Raw genomic sequence first — 22,930 nt, 5'->3', positions numbered from 1 at the left:
ACTAAATATTATAAACTAGTTAAAGAACACGGGGTTTTATGAAACGATCGATGGTATTTCAAGACAATATTCAACTATAATAACAAAAAAAAACCATATAACATTTTAAAAACTCAAATGCGTAAAAAGATTTTAAAAAATAATCTTTTTCAAAATAAATTAACGAACCAAAATTCGAAAATAGTAGTAATCGACTGTTTGTATCTGCTAATAGATTCGACGTATATAGTTCCATGTGGTAATAAATGTAACTTTTTAATGTTTTTTTTTCAACTCTTTGGTATGTTTCTCACAAATTCGTTAATGTCATTAATCTTTTCAGTTGATCATGAATTGTGAATAATGTCATAGCTTGTTGTGCTGTGGTTAGTATCTTTTGAATCTCCGAAAAAGCTTTTTCACGTGATTAGTCAGTCTGTAAAAATCAGATTATTATATTTTGTTACAAATGTGTATATTATTATAAAATAGTTAGAGATACCGAGATGAAAAAAAGTAACCAGCGATAATGCAATAACCATATAAAATCTGATACACTAATTTTATTGATGATTGAAACGGTACTTTTACCTTTGAGTATGACTGTATGAGTATGAATTATTAAACTCGAGTAACTAAACCATAATCGTTTTAACCGTCAATATCGAATCGGATTTACCAAACTGAATATATAACATCAACCTTTCCCAACAACCTTCCCCTTTAGTTCATTTGTAATGGGAGGGGGTGTGGGTTTGTGGTATGAATTTTTTGGACTTTTTTGATTACTTGGCAATGTGAGTTTTTTCGTGTGAAGTAATGATGGTGTGAGTGAGTAGTGTTGTGATAATGTATTAAAAATAATTGGTAAAATAGTAAAAAAGATTTAAAATATTATTTAAAAATAATATAAAACTCATAGATATAAACCCACAACCGTTAGTCCCCCGTGGGAAACCAACTCACGCCCAACTCATGATTAAAAGCCACGCCCATTACTTGCAAATTTGGTGTGAGATTTGTGCCATGTCACCAACCCACACGGTGAGTTGGCTCCCATTAATTACAAAGGGTCTTACAACTCTCTTCGTTCATCATTGTAATGTGAGGATGGGCAAAAATCTCGATAAATCGAAACTGAACTGGTATCGTACCGGTACGAAAATCGGTACCGACAGGGATTCGGTCTCGGTTCTTGAGTTTGGGTAAATTCGGTTTCGGTAAAATGGGGATCGGTACCAGTTCGGTACGGGAAAAACATATTTTAATATCGAATTGTTTTTTACGAGCAAAGTAGCAACTTTTATTATATTCATCATATAAAAATTTGTATACACCAACATTTATCAAACTCAATAATTGGAGCACCCTACAGGAACTGATAGATATATACATTCAACTATTGAATTTAACCTTGTGTTGCAGCTCATGTGGTAGTGGTCTGCCTCTCTTAACGAGAGGTCAGGAGTCTGACTCCCGTGAGGTGCAACATTGCACACAAAGTTGCCCCTTTACCCTTGAATTCTACCCAAGGGTGTCTTTCACACACCGCGTTGCGAAGACAGTAGGAGAGGGGGATTTTACAGCCCAAACCAGATATATTCGGCTGTTGAAAATTCTAATGAACGTGGGTCTAACCTAATCATCTACTTCATAGTTATACCTAAGGGTTAATCCATTGTACATTTACCATAATCTTCATCGAAAAAGTTCATGAAACGACCATTTTTTTAACAAACTACGTAGACAAACCGTACATCTCTTAACAATATATTTCAGGAGATAAAAAATGAGTCACGGATAGTAGCAAATACACATCTGAGTTGGATATACATATATCAAGCCACTAAGTTAGAGTAACGATCTGAATTTCTGGTTGTAAGAAGCCTCGAAATGGTACACTTGATGAGTGTAATAGTTTCTAATTAATTATATGCGTAACAAATTAACATTATAGGAGTTTTACTGATTAATTTTATAGCTACAATCCCACAACTTTATTACATTGCATTACTACAAACAAAATAAACAAAAAAAAAAAATCACAAATTTTGTTCACCTTTTACCTTTAACTGGTGATCTCTGGCAAATTATTCACTTGTAAAAACCACATTAACAACAAAGTACAAACATTAATTGTTAGACACTAATCACTTTTAACCCTAAACAGGGGAGTGAATCGCTACATGGACGGAAGAGCCAGCATTCGAATGTAAAGATGGAGGTTTGTACTCCCAGGTCTCTTGTACATACTCAACTGCTTCTTTCATAATCTTTTTAAGTACCTTGTATGCATCCTTCAAAAGTTTCATGTATTCGTCTACATACGAATACACGAAAACAGCTACCGGAAACACTGAAACAAGGTACAAAGTTAACTCAGTTGTCCACTTTGATTCAGTGCTAATAGTTATAAAAAGTGTAGCTGCAAACGCAACCATCATCATCGCCACTGAAATAATCAACAGAATAAGTCCTAAAAGTTGTCTTTGATAAAGAGACGAAGCAAAATCCTTAAACCAAAATGGTGATGTGACGATATTTAGAAACACTATAACTGATGTTAACGCTGATGAGAGTGAAATTGCATCGGTAAAGGTAAAGAGAATAAATGCAGGTTTGTTCTTTAAAATCGGATGACCATTATTATAACCTCCGGGTATCTGGTACGCTGAAGTAAACGCAACAGTTGCTATTAGCACAGCAACAATGTAGCAATTTTTTGCATTCTCACACATCTAATTCTTTGCGTTTGATCGGAGTTTATCGTTGGTGTCAGCAAACACCTCATAAGGAGTCTTTTGATTAGCGTTCCGCAGCATCAAGTCTAAATTTGCTGATAGCTTCTCCACCCTCTACATATAATCAACTAATTAGTAAAGATTATAAAATTAAATTATCTTTGCAAGGGGTACTAATTCACATAGATTATGTTTGATAAAAGTAGCTTATTGCTGGTAGCTGTTAGATATTTTATATGTACTTAGGTGTTTGACAGAGTAACTCAAATTGTTAAAATAGATAGTAGATTTACAAAAAGTTAGGAGTTTTATCTTAAACGTTAGTTCTAGTAGTTTTTTACTCCGTCTAAAAGCTTTCAACTTTTTTAACCAAACGATATTTTTTTATTAGATAAGAGCTTTTTTTTATTTATAAAAAGCTCTTGTTGGTGCAAGAATCTCCAGCCGTAGATTATTTCGACGCTTAATACGTTTGGTTATGTAATAACTATTTCGTGTGACTATTGATTATGTTTGTGTTTGTGTGTGCTTTATTATTTAAATGATCAATATGTTAATAAACGTACACAGTCGACCGAGTGTGTCCACACACTCGACAGACTGTGTAAGACAGTAGTGTGACAACCCGGAAATTTTCGACCAAATTTAAACTTAATCTTTATATGTTTCTGACACGATAAGCAAAGTCTGTAATGTTGAGTCTCGAAAACTTTGGAACAGTTTGCATGAATGCATTTACCCTTTTGACTATTTCCGACGATTCACGAACAATTAATTGTAAAAAGTTATGTGTGTGTATATTTATATATAAATAATAAGTGGAGATATAATTTGAAATAATTATGTGAAATAAAAATAAAAATATGATATTATGATAATTATTATTTAATATATATATATATATATATATATATATATATATATATATATATATATATATATATATATATATATATATATATATATATATATATATATATATATATATATATATATATATAAAGTATATTAAATATATATTTTGTGATTTTGAATCTATTTAGTAAACGACTATAACGCTCAATTTCCATTCGATGAATATTAAGCAAGTTAAATTCAAAACTTATATGATTTTAAAATAAACGGTGATCCGAAAATGAGTTCTATAAATTATAGACTTATTAAAAATGTAATTAGGAGCTGTTTGTTAGATTTTAGAACTTTTTATATTTTACCCAGAATTGAGAGGGACAGTTGATGTGATTTTTATTTAATAAATTAATAATCGAATTTTATACCATAATGACCAAAATAAATAAATATAGTTAATTTAAAAATATGAGATTTTCCCGAAGACTTTTATCCGCCACTGATTAACAACGGAAGACGATACAATACCCGTGAAAACTGTCGGTAGTATACTACCAACAATAAGTCACGAGAGACATCTGTTTCCATTTCAATTCATATTTGATTACTGTATACTACTTTTCATTCCACTTGATGATTTATTATTATAATTATTATTAATTATTGATTATTGATATTTATTATATATGTTTCCTTATATATATATACATAGAGAGATTGAGTTTTGAGATCACCACCACCATATCCTCGTGTAAACTAAACAGCTAAAACATCGGCCATCGTCACAACTCACCACCGTCGCCTATCACCACCGAAACACCCATCTGCAAAACCATAAAACACCAGGCCACTGTTTCCGTTTTCATTTTCCTTTGGAACAACACTGGAGCACCACCTATGCATAATTTGCTACTACCACAGTCTCACCATCGTGAAACTTCCACCACTCATCAAACTACAATCACCATCTCTGCCATCTATAACCTTTACCACCGCCACTATACGCCTCCCACTCTCTTCTCTTTCCCTCTCTAATTCCATTGTAATCATCACCAACATTCACCAACCCAAATCATATATATACATACTTCTGCTTACAGTCTCGACACCTCACAACCGTCATCACCTAAGGCTTCTAACACCACCACAAACCACCGTGCGTTCCAACCACACAATACCACCACCCATCGCCTTACTTGCAACGGTGTTGCAGCTGCGTTTTTATATTTATTCTTCGTTAAATCTTCACCTAAACACCTCCACAACATCACTACAAAACCCTACTATCCTGCCAATCTTAGCTCAGCTACTAATTCTATTTAAATTCGACCAACATCAAAAACACATTTATTTTATTTGATGCAACTGTGTTGTTTCTGTTTCTATACTTTTTCTGTTTCGATTCCTGTTCTAAATAAAGGAGAAGGACCGTTTGCTACTGCTTCCTTTTTCTGTCCAACCGATACAACAACCCACCTGCTAGTCTTTTCTTTCCATTAAGAAAACCCAATAACCCACCACCATCATAATCGTAACTGTTGCAGCTGAGAATATCCCAAAACCAAACACTTTCGATCACCACCAATCCATCAACCCATTTTCTTTTTCTGTTTCATTTTTTATCGAGTTCCATTGTCGCAACCCAATTCTATAATTCCTTCATGTTTTCGTTAGAACCACAAAACAACACAATCTAAACCACCAAGATCAACCATCATTTACTGCTACGAGATGGTCCCTAAACTGACCGAACTATTCGTTTTATGTTTTGTTGCAAACCTATGAACTAACCTGCTATTTTCCTATTAATACAACTGTTTAGCTGCAGTATTTTCGCCAACCAAATAGACCCAAACTGCTGTGCTGCAGTTACCTTTACTGCGACTATCGACAACAACAAACCCATGAACCTGCTACACCTTCTTTTCTGTTTCTATGTAACAAGGTAGTGATTTTATAACGCGAAAAAAATGAAAGATCATAATGATGTCGTGATATTAAAATAATACTGATGATAGGTGAGGCAATTGATGTTTCTCTTTCTGCCGACTTACAACCCCACAAAGCCTAACACTCGTCTTTTCTTTCTTTTAAAACTCACGAATTATATATTAAAACTTTGGGCCTGATAGATTTAAATGAAACTTATAAGTGGGCTGTTTTGGTGGATCCAATTAGCATATACGAACGGGCTTGGTTATATTTTTCTTTTTCTTCTTGGGTTGGGCCGAGAAGTTAGTGATGGGTTATGATGAGTTGATGAAAGGGTATACGGTTTTGATAATAATAAGGATAATCGGTGAAGACTAGAGGAGGTGAAGATGATTATAATCATAATGATGTTACAAGTATAAGGATTAATGATTGTGGTGATAGTAGTGGAAAAGATGAAAATAAAAATCGTGATAAAAGAAATAAAATTCGTAATTTGAAAAGTAAAGTAACAATGGTTCAGTGGTTGGGCGTGTTGTGTTTAACCAAGGGGTCTTGAGTTCGAGCCCGGACTCAAGCATTTATTTTTAGAAAAGCTTTTAAGGTAGTAATATATCTTTTATTATTATTATTATTATTATTATTATTATTATTATTATTATTATTATTATTATTATTATTATTATTATTATTATTATTATTATTATTATCATTAAAACTATCATTTTTTAAAATTATTATTATTAACAAAAGTATTTTTAGTAAAATTATCATTTTCATTATTATTATAAGTATTACCATTATTATTACCATTAATAACATTCTTATTAGTATTATTATTACTACAAACATAATAACATTATTTACATAAATATTTACATATAACAACTTTTGATTTATCCATATAATACTAATTATATAGATATATATATGTATTAGTATAATTATATGTATAAATATTAATATACAAAATAACTATACATAAACTTTGAAATAACAAATATATTACTAAATTAAATAAGTAATAAATAAACTAGTTTAATTATTATTATATGTTAATCATATGTGTTAATATATATATATACTTGATATAGGTTCGTGAATCCGAGGCCAACCTTGCATTGTTCGGTTCCGTCGTATGCATATTTTTACTACAAAATATCGTATCGTGAGTTCATTTGATTCCCTTTTACTCTTTACATTTTTGGAACTGACAATACATGCGCTGTTTTTATAACTGCTTTATTAAATGCTTTTGAAATATATTTTGAACTGCAAATACATGAAATGCTTTTATAAATGTTTGACGAGATAGACACAAGCAAAACATTTCTCGAATGTATTATTATGCAGACAGAAGTTCTGTGGATTATTATTGAATTAGTTGGACATTATAATTGCCACTAATTGTTGTGAATATTTTTCCCTGATTATTATTGCTTGGTAATCTAATAATTAGAAACAGGTATGGCCCTAATTTACGCGAATCCTAAAGGTAGCTACCGGGTTTAACACCCCCACCCAGAATGTTCACTAGACGGAAGAGCTAGTGGGCGTGGTGTTTAGTACTTTGAAGTTTATAAATTATACAGACGAGATGTTCTATTTTGGGGATATTATTGATGCGCATTATATGTTAAGGTCGGTTACCATGTTGAGCAATGAAATCGAAATGAATGTTATGTATCGAGAGAATGATTTTTATACACAGGTTATATGTATTAGTTTTGTGCACGAGATATGTGCACGATTATTTAAAAATCGTGAGGCAACCTACGGGGGAGAAAAGGATACGAACCTACTCTGCTAAGCAGTATAAGGGGGGACAAAAGGGAGAGTTGTATGGGGAAGAATGATGTCAAAAAGAACGTTGGGGGTGTGACGACCCGGAAACTTCCGACCAAATTTGAACTTTGATCTTTATATGTTTCTGACATGATAAGCAAAGTTTGTTAAGTTAAATCTCAAGGATTTTAAACTATGTTCATACATTCATTTAACCTCGACCAAGTTTCGACGATTCACGAACCAGTATATAAATGGATATAATTATATATATGTATAGGTGTATATATTATAACTTGAAAACGTTAACAAAGTATTAGATGTATAATACTTTACATGAACGTATTGTTTCAACATATATTTAAATTAAATATCGACGGAATTAAAAGATAATATCAAATGATTGAATTATCAGATACATTGAATTATGATTACGAGTCTCTGTTGAGAGGTCCACATTGATTTGAGAAATCTTTCCATTTTAACAATATTCGGAAAATGGTAAAGTGATTTACAAGTAAGAACAAATTGTCAAGTTTCGAGAGTTAGACAAAGGTTAGTGGAAGATTGAATTTCATAATACTCGATTGATTTTTTTTCAAATGTACGAAAACGCTTTTCGATATAATAGAACTTGATTATTTAAAATGGCTTTGATTAAATAAATGTAAGCTGGAATATTGATTGTGAAATATATAGAAAACTTGCAACTTGTATTTAAAACATGTTCATTAAATATATATGTTTTCAAATTAATTAAGTACACGATAGTAACACTCACTTAGTGATGCGATCGATATTTAAAACGTTAGTACATAGATGAATTGTATCTATTTAAGTTTTAAAGTATAAACGATACGTGTTATAATATTTTCTAAACGAAATTTAAAACGAGCTTTAAAATATAATTAGTTTTTGAAAGATTAAATATTATATCATTAGATAAATATTTCAAACATATATATTACGTATAAATTACAAATCTAAATAAAAATATATGTATATATATCTATATATTTTAACTTAGTCATAAAACGTCCTGGTTTAAAATAATATATTTTGATAAACAACGAGCCACTGATTTATAGAAGCAAATGACCACAACGCTCAATTTTACAAGTTACATTTATTACAAAATAATTTATCGAAGAATAAGTCTAATTATTGTTAAAGGTACACGTCGCGTAACGTAAAATGTTAGTTTTCTAAACGTACGAAAATACGTTCGAGAAACTAAAACCGAGACATAAGTCGAGTGACAATGTACGAATTATCGGAACTAAATTTACATGTTAACCATGCATGTAAATATAATATAATATTTAATTAAATATATAAATTAAATATATTATATATTAATATATATTAAAACCGTCGGCAGCCCACGTTTTGTTTGTGAGTGAGCTGGAAACAGTACCTCCGCACTCGCAGAGCTTTTACCCTTATATGCTTCGCACTCGCAGAGCTGTGGGGATCAGATCAGGACTATAAAGGTTCGATCATTTCTGCTGAAACCTCCTCAATCTATCTCTCGATCTCTCAAGTATATATATATATATATATATATATATATATATATATATATATTATTATTATTAATCATATTATTATTTTTAGGAGTTAGTATTATTGTTATTAGTATTTTTATACATAAAATATTACGACGAGGTCATGAGCGAGCCATTTCAAAACGGGTTTTATGAGCGAGATAGAGCTAAGGAAATTATGGGTTATAGCTATGGAGGTGATGGGTAATGTTCGAGGTTATGCTCGTGAGGTCAATCTAGTATTTATCATCTTCGTTGCGTCTACGTACTTTTTCTGCAGTATTGAATCTCAATATTGATACGTGAGCACTTACAACTTAACTTTTATATATTAGTAGTGTATCCTTGAGTAGTGCTCGAGTATATAGGATCATGCATGCTTGTATTTTTGACATTGTCATTAGATAGGTTATGTTGAATCCTGAATTAGTTACATATGCGGTTGAGATAAGGTATAAGATATACATGTCGTTGGAAAGCTAGCGAAAAATTAAGAACTTTTCATTTAGATATCGAACGGTTTCGATGAACGGATTAGAAGTTATTGTCAATTGAATTTTTGTAATATTATTAAAAATGATTATTATTATCGTCGTTATTATCGTCATTATAGTTTTTATCTAATTATTATTATTATTATTATTATTATTATTATTATTATTATTATTATTATTATTATTATTATTATTATTATTATTATTATTATTATTATTATCAATAAAAGGTGTTATCATTAAAAATTGTTATTTTTTTTACTATCGTTATTATCGTTAAAGTTATAATTAGTATTATGATTATTATTATTAAAATTGTTATTAGTATTACCATTAGTATTATCATAATATTTATTATTATTAGTATTATTATAATTAAAACTAATATTAGTAACACCTAATTATTATAATTATTATCATTATTATGAACGTGATATAAAAGACGATTAAAAGCTATTAACAAATTGATTAGGAAATAATGAGTATGGGTATCATGATGAAATTTAAAATATGGTAAGATATTGATCTAGATAAAATTATCGTTTTTCATTATTTTTATTACTATTATTATTAAAAATATTATTAATATTAAAAATATCATTTTTACAAAATTATTATTTTTAATAGGAATATCATTGTTAATATAAAATTTCATTATTATTATGAATAAGAATTATCATTTTATCATAATACCATTTTTCGTATATATAAATTTTGTTATTATTATTAGTAGAATAATAATAATTATTATTACAAAATAATACAACTTTTACTTACTATTATTATTATCGATATTATTTTATCAAATAAATATGTAATACAAAGATATTTTACTACGTGTAATATAATTACATTAATACTACCTATCATATTATTTTTATGATATTAAATGGACTTTATAAATTTTATTACTTAAGATATATAAAAGTATATTTTTATTATATAAATTTTAATAATAAATGAATTATATTATTTACTCTAATAAAATCTTTTAAAAATATTTAAAAATATAAAACGACGATATTTAAACTATATATTAATCATGTATAAATTTTGGAAATCATTTTTGAGTCAAATTGACTTTTGTTGACTTTTGCATATTAGTCTCGAGCATTAGAATTGTGGTACACTATGACTTGGCCTAATTTGTTAGACAAATATTGACCAACATATAAATATATATAAGTAATTTAGGTTCATGAATACGAGGCCAACCTTGCACTTGTTCAATGATGTTATATGTATTTTTACTACGAAATACAGTATGGTGAGTTTTATTTTCTCCCTTTTTAAATGCTTTTGCAATATATATTTTTGGGACTGAGAATACATGCGCTGCTTTTATAAATGTTTTACAAAATAGACACAAGTAATCGAAACTACATTCTATGGTTGAATTGTTATACCGGATATCGTCCTTGTTGAACTTGGTAGCCTAAGAATTGGTGTTTATTATTATTGCCACCAATTGACGCGAATCCTAAAGATAGATCTATGGGCTGTGACACGCCCCAGTCAGAGAATTTGAACTGCTTTAGTACTTCAATGATTATATATGGGGATATTCTAGATGCATTTTGTTAAGGTCGGTTACTAGGTGTTCAATCCATACGAATGAATTTTTAACACTTGCGAGTGTATGATTATTGAATAAATGAAATCTTGTGGTCTATTAATATGATGGAAATGATTGATTACGATAAACTAATGAACTCACCAACCTTTTGGTTGACACTTGAAAGCATTTTTATTCTCAGGTTTGAAAGAAATCTTTCGCTGTGCATTTGTTCATTTTAAAGATATTACTTGGTGTCTTTCATGGCATATTTCAAAAGACGTTGCATTCAAGTTGTTGAGTTCGATAAAGATTATTGTTAGGTAAATGACAGATTAGGTCATTTATAGTTTGGATATTATGAAATGGTATGCATGCCTGTCATCTTTCGATGTAATGAAAGTTATCTTTTAAAAACGAATGCAATGTTTGTAAAATGTATCATATAGAGGTCAAATACCTCGCAATGTAATCAACTATTATGAATCATTTATAATGTATGTGAACGGGTCCTTTCAGGGGGATACGAGCTCATTGACAGCTCCGTCATTCTCATTTTAAAATTATGATTTTCACACTAGATCAGTGATTTAAAGGTGTTGATTTGCAAACTATTAACATTAACACTTATGTGTACATTACTAAATATTATATAAACTAGTTAAAGAACACGGGGTTTTAAGAAACGATCGATGGTATTTCAAGACAATATTCAACTATAATTACAAAAATAAACAATATAATATTTTAAAAGTTCAAATGTGTAAAAAAAAATTTAAAAAATAATTTTTTACAAAATAAATTAACGGACTTAAATTCAAAAATAGTAGTAATCAGCGGTTTATATCTGCTAATAGATTCGACGTATATAGTTCCATGCGGTAATAAATGTAACTTTTTAATGTTTTTTTTCAACTCTTTGGTATGTTTCTCACAAATTCGTTAATGGCATTAATCTTTTCAGTTGATCATGAATTGTGAATAATGTCATAGCTTGTTGTCCTGTGGTTAGTATCTTTTGAATCTCCGACAAAGCCTTTTCACGTAATTAGTCAGCCTGTAAAAATCAGAACATTGTATTTTGTTACTAATGATACGCATATCCGCATGACCATGCGGATTATGCATCCAATGCCCTGAACCGCACATTAATTGTCATATAAGGCATATGGTACGGGTATAGTCGCATCCCATGCGCCTATACCATCTGATGCGAATTTCGTATACTTTCATAGGGGTTCAGTATATTCTAGAAGGATGTACGATATAATCAATTCAGATTCTTTTCCGTAAATAACGAAAGTTAGTTGGGATAAGATTACATTTAATTAGGGAAGAGATTCTATCAAAACCCTAATTCGTGAGCCTATAAATGCATAGCTCATAAACCCTAAAAAGATATTTGTTTACTCATACGTAACAACAACATACAAATCTTCATCGTACGAACAAAGCTTCATACGATCTTAAAGACTTTCAGGTAAGACTCGAACTGTAAAACCTTCATGTCTTTGGGCCACTCAACCCCGTATGCTGGGTTGTTAGTGGACTCTCAAATCGGCCACCCTGTAGGAATCGAGACGATGCCGATGTGGGTTATCCACGACTAAGCGACGGAGGTCCGAATGTTGTTAGTCCTTAAACCCTATCATGCACTAAAGCGTAGGTTCACCTTGACCTCGTGAAAATATGCTTAATCATTTGGCGCCATCCGTGGGACCGGTTATACGAAACAAATAAGATTTGAATTTATGTTGTGTATGATTTATTATACGTATCTTCTTTTCGTAAAACTTTTTTGTTTAATTAATAGGTCACTTTCAGGTTTTCAGATTGTCAGCAAGAATGGGTGGAGGAAGAAGAGTGCCAAAAATCAGGGGTGATCGGATTCTACAGTAAGTCCAGGGTTTCAAACACCTACAGCGACTGTCACGAATACACCATCGACGCCGCCTGCACCAGTAAAAGGCACATCAAAGCCTTCATCAACATCAAATGTTGAAACAGGACCAGTTACATCAGAAATGGTCCTGAAAGAATTATCTAAGAGTTGGTGGCACTCCCCTGATGGAAGCTTACCGGAAACAGGAACTAGCTTCAAACCATTCGAGGATTTGCCTCCAAAGAATCTGAGCTTCGGTTCTCCAAGCGAGACTGTTCCACCAGGTTCCAAAGTTAAAACTACCTATGTGGGCACCATGCCCATCATCACTTCAGTTGAACCTGAAACTCCTATTGAAAGGGTTACCACCGAGAGCGCTTAAGAAAGAATCAGGCAGATGGGCCTGAGAAATCAAGATGGTTCATATATCACGCTGACACCGTAACAAGGGTCAATGGCGTATGCGTCTTCGCAACCTATACCTAATATTGCAAGCAATCAATATAGCGGGCCGTAATACGTCTCGACCCAACCAAATAGTTTTATATCTCAGTTGCAGCAGGTCACACCGCCGCATTTGGCACTGGCTTTTAATGAACCGGCAAGAGTTCAAGAATTCATGAGCAACTGGTTCGCTGTAATACAAGGACAAAAGGCCAGGTAAAGTCTTGAGCTAGCTCCTACAACTGAAAAGTTTGTACCACATATCGCAAATCATCCCTTCACAGTAGCACTCATGTTAACTTTAACACTCGGAAGTTACGATGGATTATCAGATCCAGATGATTTTTTGCAAAAATTTGACGGAACTGCAAGAACACATAGCTGGGGTGACGCAGTAGCATGTCATATGCTACCAATAGTATTGTAAGGGGTAGCAAGGGAATGGTTCAACAATTTGCCAGTGCAAAGCATAACAGGTTTCGCGTATTTGCGCTCAAGATTCTTATTGAATTTTCATAACCTGCGCGCTCGCAAAAGAACACATGTTGAATATTACGACATTAAACAAAAGCAAAAAGAAAGTTTGGGATAGATAATAGACAGGTACACCAAGGAGGTGGCCAAAATACAAGATTTGCTAGAAAGCCAGAAGGTGTCCGGCTTTATACATTGTATAGAAATGGACATACACCTATCTTTATGGCAGCGGTTACGCAGAAGAGTGCCAGAAACCTTCGCAGAGGCTATAAAAGAAACGCATGATTATATGCGAGCACAAGAAGATATAAAGCAAAATGCAAAAATAACTCTTCAAGTATGGATATCGATGATGATTACTATCGAAATGCATGGAAGAGGATCAGAGTCTGGCAAGCGCTATGGTAATAATGGGCCACCCAGGAGTGGTAATTACAATAGTGATAAATATCGCAAGTTTAATAACAACAAAGGGGGAGGAAGTCAGAGGTTTAAAAGCAACCACACCGATAATGCAGCATTAATAAAAGACCTCACAAAAACACCAAAGAAAATTTTAGCTACAGAGGCTGTATGTAAAAGCTTCGACCCCCCAGTACCTTTGTCAAAATATGGGAACACAGACAAAAGCAAATTTTGCGATTTTCATGACGATTATGGTCATGAAACCAATGAATGTCGGCATCTAATCGAAAAGGTAGTTGCTGAACTTAAAAGAGGAAGATTGCAACACTTGAAGAAAAGTGGAAAAACATCAAGTGAGAAGCCGAAAGGAGAAAAAGAATATCCGTGGCAAAAGAAGAATGATTGAAGGGAAACGGATAATACCATTAATATGGTGACCAGTGGACGGGCAAATCAGAGGCACAAGTTAGAAGTATCTGAATAGTGGGAAAACACTCCCATCATGTTCCCGACCATATCGCAGGAACCCTCGGATGCGCCCATCACAATTAAAGGACGCGTTAAAAGCTGCGGGTACATTATAATGTACGAACACTATTTCCGCTTGTTGCCAGGAGCAGTGCGAGCCAAGCTAGTAGCTCCTAGCACCGCACTATCAGGATTTTCTGGGGAGTCCGAGTGGCCAATTGGGATCATTGAATTAGAGCTAGAGCTGGAAGATGATGATAATAAGGAATTAGTAAGAAGCACAATAGTAGAATTTGCTGTAATAATGTCTTACTCGAAATACAATGCGCTTTTAGGACGCACAACCTTGCAAAAGTTGGCAGCTATCCCTTCCACAGTTCATGGCCTTATCAAATTCACACCAATATTAGGAATTGCGACGATAAGCTCAGAAAAACAGGATGCAAGCGTTGCAGCTGTAGAGCAAGCAGAAAAATAGCCAAGCGAGGCAGAACAGCTTCGAAGCTGCATGATTATCGCAAACCCGCGATATCCAGAGAAAAAAATTAAAATCGGCGGAGGATTGTCTGATAAAACTGTAGAGACCCGTCCTAATCCATCTGAACGAATACATTACATTTGGTTACATCGCGAGGTACTTGACCTCTATATGATACATTTTACAAACATTGCATTCGTTTTGAAAAGACAAACTTTCATTACATCGAAAGTTGACGATAAGCATACCATTTCATAATACATCCAACTATAATTGACTTAATAATAATCTTGATGAACTCAACGACTCGAATGCAACGTCTTTTGAAATATGTCATGAATGACTCCAAGTAATATCTCTAAAATGAGCAAATGCACAGCGGAAGATTTCTTTCATGCCTGAGAATAAACATGCTTTCAAGTGTCAACCAAAAGGTTGGTGAGTTCATTAGTTTAATATAAATAATCATTTCCATCATTTTAATAGACCACAAGAATTTTATTTCCAGTTCTCATAAATATACGTCCCATGCATAGAGACAAAAATAATCATTCATATGGTGAACACCTGATAACCGACATTAACAAGGTGCATATAAGAATATCCCCTATCATTCCGAGAAATCCTTCGGACATGATAAAAATAACATCGAAGTACTAAAGCATCCGGTACTTTGGATGGGGTTCGTTAGGCCCAATAGATCTATCTTTAGGATTCACTTCAATTAGTAGATCGATTTACTAATTCTTAGGTTACCAAGCAAAAAGGGGCATATTCGGCTTCGATCATTCACCCATATAATGTAGTTTCAATTACTTGTGTCTATTTCGTAAAACAGTTATAAAAACGCATGTATTCTCAGTCCCAAAAATATATATTGCAAAAGCATTTAAAAAGGGAGCAAATGAAACTCACTATACTGTATTTTGTAGTAAAAATACATATGACGACATTGAACAATGCAGGGTTGGCCTTGGATTCACGAACCTATATCATTTGTATATATATATTAACATACGTAATTGTAATCGAACAAATATATGTAATCTTAATTTATATATTATATATTTAGTTTATGTTTATATTCAAAATGGTTATTATTTATGTAATTATATTAATATATCCATACTTGTTTAAATGTTATATTTAAAAATCGATAGTTTGCTATTTGTAAGTATTTATATAAATAATATTAGTAGATTTGATGTATATAGTTATGTGAAATTTTAATATAATTATAGTACGTATAATAATTATATTTTTTATGTACAAAATATTTATCTGCTTAAAAAGGTAGTTTTTAATATTAATAATGATAATATTAATAATCATATTACTTAATAATAATACATATTTTGATAATGATATTAGTAATAATAATATTAATAATAATTATAATTGTAACTAGGGTTATGATAACAATACTAATAATTGGTAATTACTACTTATATTAGCGATAATAATTCTAGTACTTAATGATAATAATAATAACAAAAATGATAAGTGTGATAATAAAGATAATAATAATAATAATCATAATAATATTATTAATAATACTTAAATAATAAAATTAACAATAATAAGTGTATTAATAATACTTATAAGAATAATAATAATCATTATGGTTATAATACATATAATTATGATAATAATAATAATAATAACTACAATACTAATATTAATTATAATACTTAGTAATTATAGCAATAATAAATAATAACAATAATAATAATAACAATAATAATAATAATAATAATAATAATAATAATAATATAAATTTAATAAAAAAAAGAGCAACTACCTTTGAAAAGCCATTTAAAAAGAAAACTGCCCAAAGCGGGGCTCGAACCCACGACCTATCGAACACCCTAACAACCCCTTAACCATCCTTCTGTGAATGTTTTTCTGAATTATTCCCAAACCAATTTATTTTAACCCGAAATTATTATGTGTTCATCTTCTTCATCTATTTCCAATCGACAGTAAACAAATCCAAACATAAACATGAATTATGTATTCAATTGTAATAGAAGGGAAACGACCTGTTTTTGGATTTTCCTTCAGTTAAACAACAAAGAAAAAAAAATAACAGGCCTGCTGCGGTTCGCGAACTTCTTAAAAAAATAATTTGATTTTTTTTTGATTTTGATGACGTTTTAGACAAAAGTTGCAACATGAATTGTTTTTCAAATCGTTCCTATAAACTTCCTCAAACATCAGTTGTTTCTTAAACTCAAAAATAGATTCGAATTTAACGAAGAACAGATTGGTTGACTTTTTAAATTTAAACTTTGACTCTGAAATTCAAAATCGTTAAAAGGAATTGGGAATTGAAACTTTACAGAAAGTTTCACTAGAGGATTTCAAATGAAACTGCATTTTTAGATTTTAAAAATTGGATTGAATTCGAGATTTTCATAAAAAGTGACAAGAATAGAGAGTTTGCACTTTACATTAATTTCTGTTTAATTATACAGATAGAAGTGGTTTGTAATTGATAATTGATAATAATGTTGAAAGAATCCAATGGCTTTCTATCACAGAGCATAAAATAATCGATCTATATTAAGGTGGTGCATCGACAGCTATCACAATCGAATAAGAATATTAGAGGAGAAGAAAATAAAATAAAAATAAAAGCTGATAAGGACCCTAAACAGATTTTGTAATGTATCTACTTAGTGAAAGAATAAAGTGTGATAATGATGGGTAACAAATAAATTGCGTAATTTTCTGTCTGTATGATTCTTTATATAATTAATTATTAATAATAATACTATTAATAATAATAATCAGTATATAAATAATAATAACAATAATAATAATTTTAACAATTATGATAATAATAATCAAAAATTTATGATAATTTGTATTATCTTTATCATAATATTAACAATGATTTTAATAATAATGATAATTATAATTATAAATGTAATAATATTAATAATAATAATAATAGTATTAATCATAATAACTAATAATATTTAAATTACAACTAAATAATAAATTTAATCATTCTTATAATAATATTTATATTTTAAGTATTTATTTTGATAATCATAACCTTAAATTTATTAAAATTTTAATATTTAGTATTACTAATATTAATATTAATATAAAGTAGTAATGATATCAATAATATTAGTAATTAAATGTATCCAATAATAATCATACTGATATTAGTATTCATAATAAGTAATAGTAACTATCTTTTAACTTGTAAATATATTAATATTACATATTACTAGTCATATAATATTTAATAACTATATATAAGTTATATCTTTTATATATATATATTCCATTATACATGTCATAAAAATTCTTTATAGAACTACTATATATTTATATATAGCTTTTTTTTTTTATAACAACCTTCTTATTTTGCAAATATTTTTACATATTTAATTCAAATGATTAATTCAAATTAATATATACAATTATTTTTATATTTACATATATATATTTAGTTACATGTTTATTTACACACAACTGTTCGTGAATCGTCGGGAATAGTCAAGGTCAAATGATATTATGAATATAGTTTACAAACTTTGTTACTCAATATTACAGACTTTGCTCATCGTGTCGAAATCAAATACGAATTATGTTTAAATTTGGTCGGAAATTTTCGGGTCGTCACAGTACCTACCCGTTAAAGAAATTTCGTCCCCGAAATTTGATTTGGATCGTTATGGCTGACAATAAGTATGTTTTCATGACGAATATGAGTTGATACATAGAGTTTTATTACCATATAGTAATATGGATGAAATAATTCGATTACTCGAAGAGTACGAGTGAAGATATCACAAAAGAGTGAAATGAGTAAATAGGAATTTGTCTTAACTTTTGACGTAGTCACAGTGGATTTCCAGAATTTAGAGAAAATCTTTGAAATCTAAAAGATTTGATTCTTCGGCGAATAAAGAAATTGGGAACTCTTTAATTAAATGCGATGATTTGTCTTGATTGCTCTGTCGAGTATTTTACTATATATCCACCTTCTTCGTTTCCTTATTTCCATAACTCACACCTTTTATTCTTTCTCCCTCAATTCATACTTTATAGCATTCACTAATATGCTCCATCCAGTTCTGATTCTTGATATACTCCTAACTTTCATATCTGTCATTCTTCTTTTTCATCTGCCGCCGGAAAAATCTATTTACTTCTACTATACTCTTGGTTTTATAGTGTTTTTAGTTCTCCCGTGTCTTTATATTGTTATATGCATCGATATATATATATATATAGTTTGTAATTTCTGGGTTGTTGTTGGGTTTTATATCTTTCCTTATACTTCAAAGTCCCTGATTCCGTCTTCTATAATCATTGTCATCCACAGTTAATACTCTCTCCTATTTGCTGCGATTTATACTCCAATTTTCTATTTTGGAGCTTTGTCCTTTCGTTTCTTCTTCTTGCGATTAAGCATCGCTTGTAATGGTCCAGAATTCGCAGATATAAATTTCATAATGAACATAGTTAATGTTCTAAGAAGGAAATCGTAATGGCAAAATCTTGATTTGTCAAATTACCAGGATACCCTGGAAAAGACCGAATCATCAATAAATATTTTCTTGATATTTTAGAGGTTAAATAGAATACAAGAGTCGTGTAACATGGCACATGATGATGTTATGATCTGTGAATCATCACGTTCCATTTAGAAACTCAGCATGACTTAATGTAATATAATCACGTTGATCAAGTGTCATTATATTATACTAACTCATGCATCAATTCCCAACACTACTTCAAAAACATTCATAATTTAAATTCAAAGATTTATAGAATATAGAAACTAAAACAGTTTCCTTTTATGAGATAACACAGATAGCGCGGAGAGATAATTAATATCGGACGAGAATATTTATGAAGATATCTTTAGAAATATTGAGGATATTAATAAAGAAAGATATAATGATATCTTATAATTTCAGAATCAAATTGTGATGAAGAAATTGATTCACGATGATTTAGAGCGGTTAAGGAGTAAGGTATTCGTTAAAGATTTCATCAGAAACATAATCATCAGGATTCTTTAAATACAGAGTTTGGTTCTTGTATTTGTCCTTGGTCTCCTTCATGGTTTGCTCAATCCGTTTTCCAGTTCCAAACCTTCTCTTTTTCTGAGCTTTGCCAACACATTATTCTTTATCGTCAAACTTTTGACTGTTACGGTTGTCTTACAGTTTCTGCTGCTTCATTCAGCTTTTCTAAAAAAAAAACTCAGAGAGCTAAATCGTAGTTTGGGGTGTTCTTCTGTGAAGACCCGTCCTTATCCACCTGGACGAAGTCATCAACATTTGGTCCCATTGCGATGATCAACTCCAAGTAATGTCCTTAAAATGAGCAAATGCACAGCGGAAGACTTAATCCGTACCTGAGAATAAACATGCTTAAAAGTGTCAACCAAAAGGTTGATGAGTTCATAGGTTTATCGTAACAACAGTTATCAATAGTTTCAATAGACCACAAGATTTCATAATCATAAACATAATACACTCGCAGGTGTATGTAAATCATTCTAAGTTGTAGGCACCTGGTAACAAGCCTTAACATTCATGTTTTACCCTCTGAAGTACACCAGATCAGGTGTGTTTAAAATAACCTCGAAGTACTAAAGCATCCCATAGTCAGGATGGGGTTTGTCAGGCCCAATAGATCTATCTTTAGGATTCGCGCCTACCGTACATAGACAAGTAGTTTAATGTTACCAAGCTAAGGGTATATTTCTGGTTTAAACCCACATAGAATTAGTTTTAGTACTTGTGCCTATTTCGTAAAACATTTATAAAACACGCATGTATTCTCAGCCCAAAAATATATATTGCAAAAGCAATTAAAAAGGGAGCAAATGAAACTCACCATACTGTATTTCGTAGTAAAAATACATATAACATCATTGAACAAGTGTAAGTTGGCCTCGGATTCACGAACCTATATCAGGTATATATATTAATACATATAATTGTATTCGAACAAATTTATTCTTTAATTTATATATATTATATATTTAATTTGTAATAAATGTATTCTTATTTAGAAAATATTTATTTGTTATAAAAAAATATTGTTAATAGAAAGTAATAATAATAATATTTTGTTAAATTAATATAGATGTTAATAATTTATAATAATACTAATCATAATCATAATAATAATAATATTGATGATCATAATAATATTAGTAATAATATTAATGATAATAATACTTAATAATTAATTTAAATCGTATCTTAAATATAATTTTAATCATTCTCATTCTCATTTTAATATTTGTATTTATACTTTTTATTTTATGTTTATAACCTTATTAAAACTCATACATTCATAATCTTAATTATATTATTAATGATAATATTCATAAAATCAATATTAGTATTAGTGTAATAATAATAATAATAATAATAATAATAATAATAATAATAATAATAATAATAATAATAATAATAATAAAGATATACCATTTAAAAACATGTGGGCTTTAGTTCAATATCCTAATTTAAGAAGCCCAAATCATCAACCCATTAAATTGATCGATCCTATGAGTCCAACACTGTATAAATCGGTCGGATTAAATGGCGTATGAAGGTCTCGAGCAGACACGCTTTATACGAATTCATCATCATCGTCTTCATCGCGATTATCATCATCATCAAACATCTAACACCATCGTTTACCCTTATTATTCATCACCGTTCATCAAATTATAACAGACACAACTCAAAAATCATGATCAAACTATGGCGATCGACATTCACTCAAGGATCTATGTAAGTAATTCGATTTCTGTTTAATTCATTTGTATGCTAGGGATCTTATTAGATCGATTGAATTGGTTATGCTGAAATTATGTACATAGTTACGATTTTGTGTTATGAACTTAATTGTATTTTTAGGGATTAGGTTAATTTTTGTGGGTTTTTGTTTGGATGATCGGAACTGTACAGAAACGAGTAACAGTAGCAACATATATGAAGTAGTTTTCATGGGTTCTTGATTGTCTACAATAACAGGGTGTTTGGTTTGGGTAATATTTGTCGAACAGGAAACGGGTCTGTGGTTTAACAGAAAATGAAACAACAAACTTATGCTTTAATGATGTTGATTTAGTTTGGTGGGTTTTGATGGTGACTGTGAATGTGGGTTTCAAACAGGAATTGAAAGTAGCAGGGTGGCGAATGGGCTGCTATTCACGACAGTTTAGTGTTCTTTGGATTGTGTTTATTGAATAGTAATTAGTGGTAAATAGATACAACAATAATAAAAAGGGTTTTGGGTTTGGTTTTTGTGGTGGTGATGGTCGTTGAGGGTGTCAACGGTTAGGGTAGTGGTGGTGTCGTTGAAGGTGACTAGATCATTGTAGGTGAATTCTTGGACGGTTTGAATAGAAAACAGAAGTAGTGTAGCAACTGTAGCAGTAGTAGCCAGGGTTGGACGATGGTGGGTGTTAGTGGTGTTCATTGAGGTGGTGAGGGGATGTATGGTTTGTTTTGGGTGATTCCTGATAGAAACAGAAGAGTAATCAGCATGGTAGCAGCCGTAGCAGTCGGTTTGCAGCAGCAGATGATGTTGGTTTGTTCTGGAAGATGGGTAGCAGGTGGCTTGATTATAAAAAGGTGGTTATAGAAGGTGATATGAAGGGTGACTTCGGTGGTGGTGATATGGGTGATGAAAGTGGTGATGGTTTAATATTTCGCGAAGAATAAAAAGAAAGAACCCAGGGTGATGTAGGAACCATGGTGGTTCATGGTGGCCGATGGGTGGTGAGTGGTGCAAGGTGGCGGTTATTTGTAGAAGAAGAAGGAGAGTGATCAAGCTTTTATGATTCCTCATTATACTATGTGATTAAATATATATAGAGATGTTGAATATGAAAAAGTTG

General features: G+C 30.9%; 1 protein-coding gene across 1 annotated transcript; it reads right to left on the bottom strand.

Moving 5' to 3' along the window:
* Window positions 1-2,141: 2,141 nt before the first annotated feature.
* Window positions 2,142-2,717, bottom strand: LOC139864512 (ankyrin repeat-containing protein ITN1-like). Its single transcript, XM_071853094.1, has one exon. The coding sequence runs from the start codon at window positions 2,715-2,717 to the stop codon at window positions 2,142-2,144; it is 576 nt and encodes a 191-aa protein (XP_071709195.1).
* Window positions 2,718-22,930: the final 20,213 nt, after the last annotated feature.

Source organism: Rutidosis leptorrhynchoides, chromosome 8, assembly GCF_046630445.1.
Source record: "Rutidosis leptorrhynchoides isolate AG116_Rl617_1_P2 chromosome 8, CSIRO_AGI_Rlap_v1, whole genome shotgun sequence".
Classification (NCBI taxonomy): Eukaryota; Viridiplantae; Streptophyta; class Magnoliopsida; order Asterales; family Asteraceae; genus Rutidosis; species Rutidosis leptorrhynchoides.
The sequence above is the reverse complement of the archived record's forward strand: the minus strand, read 5'-3'. Positions and strand labels throughout refer to the sequence as shown.

Coding starts and splice junctions, on each gene's coding strand:
- LOC139864512 (XM_071853094.1), bottom strand. CDS start 2,717: ATGTGTGAGAATGCAAAAAATTGCTACATTGTTGCTGTGCTAATAGCA.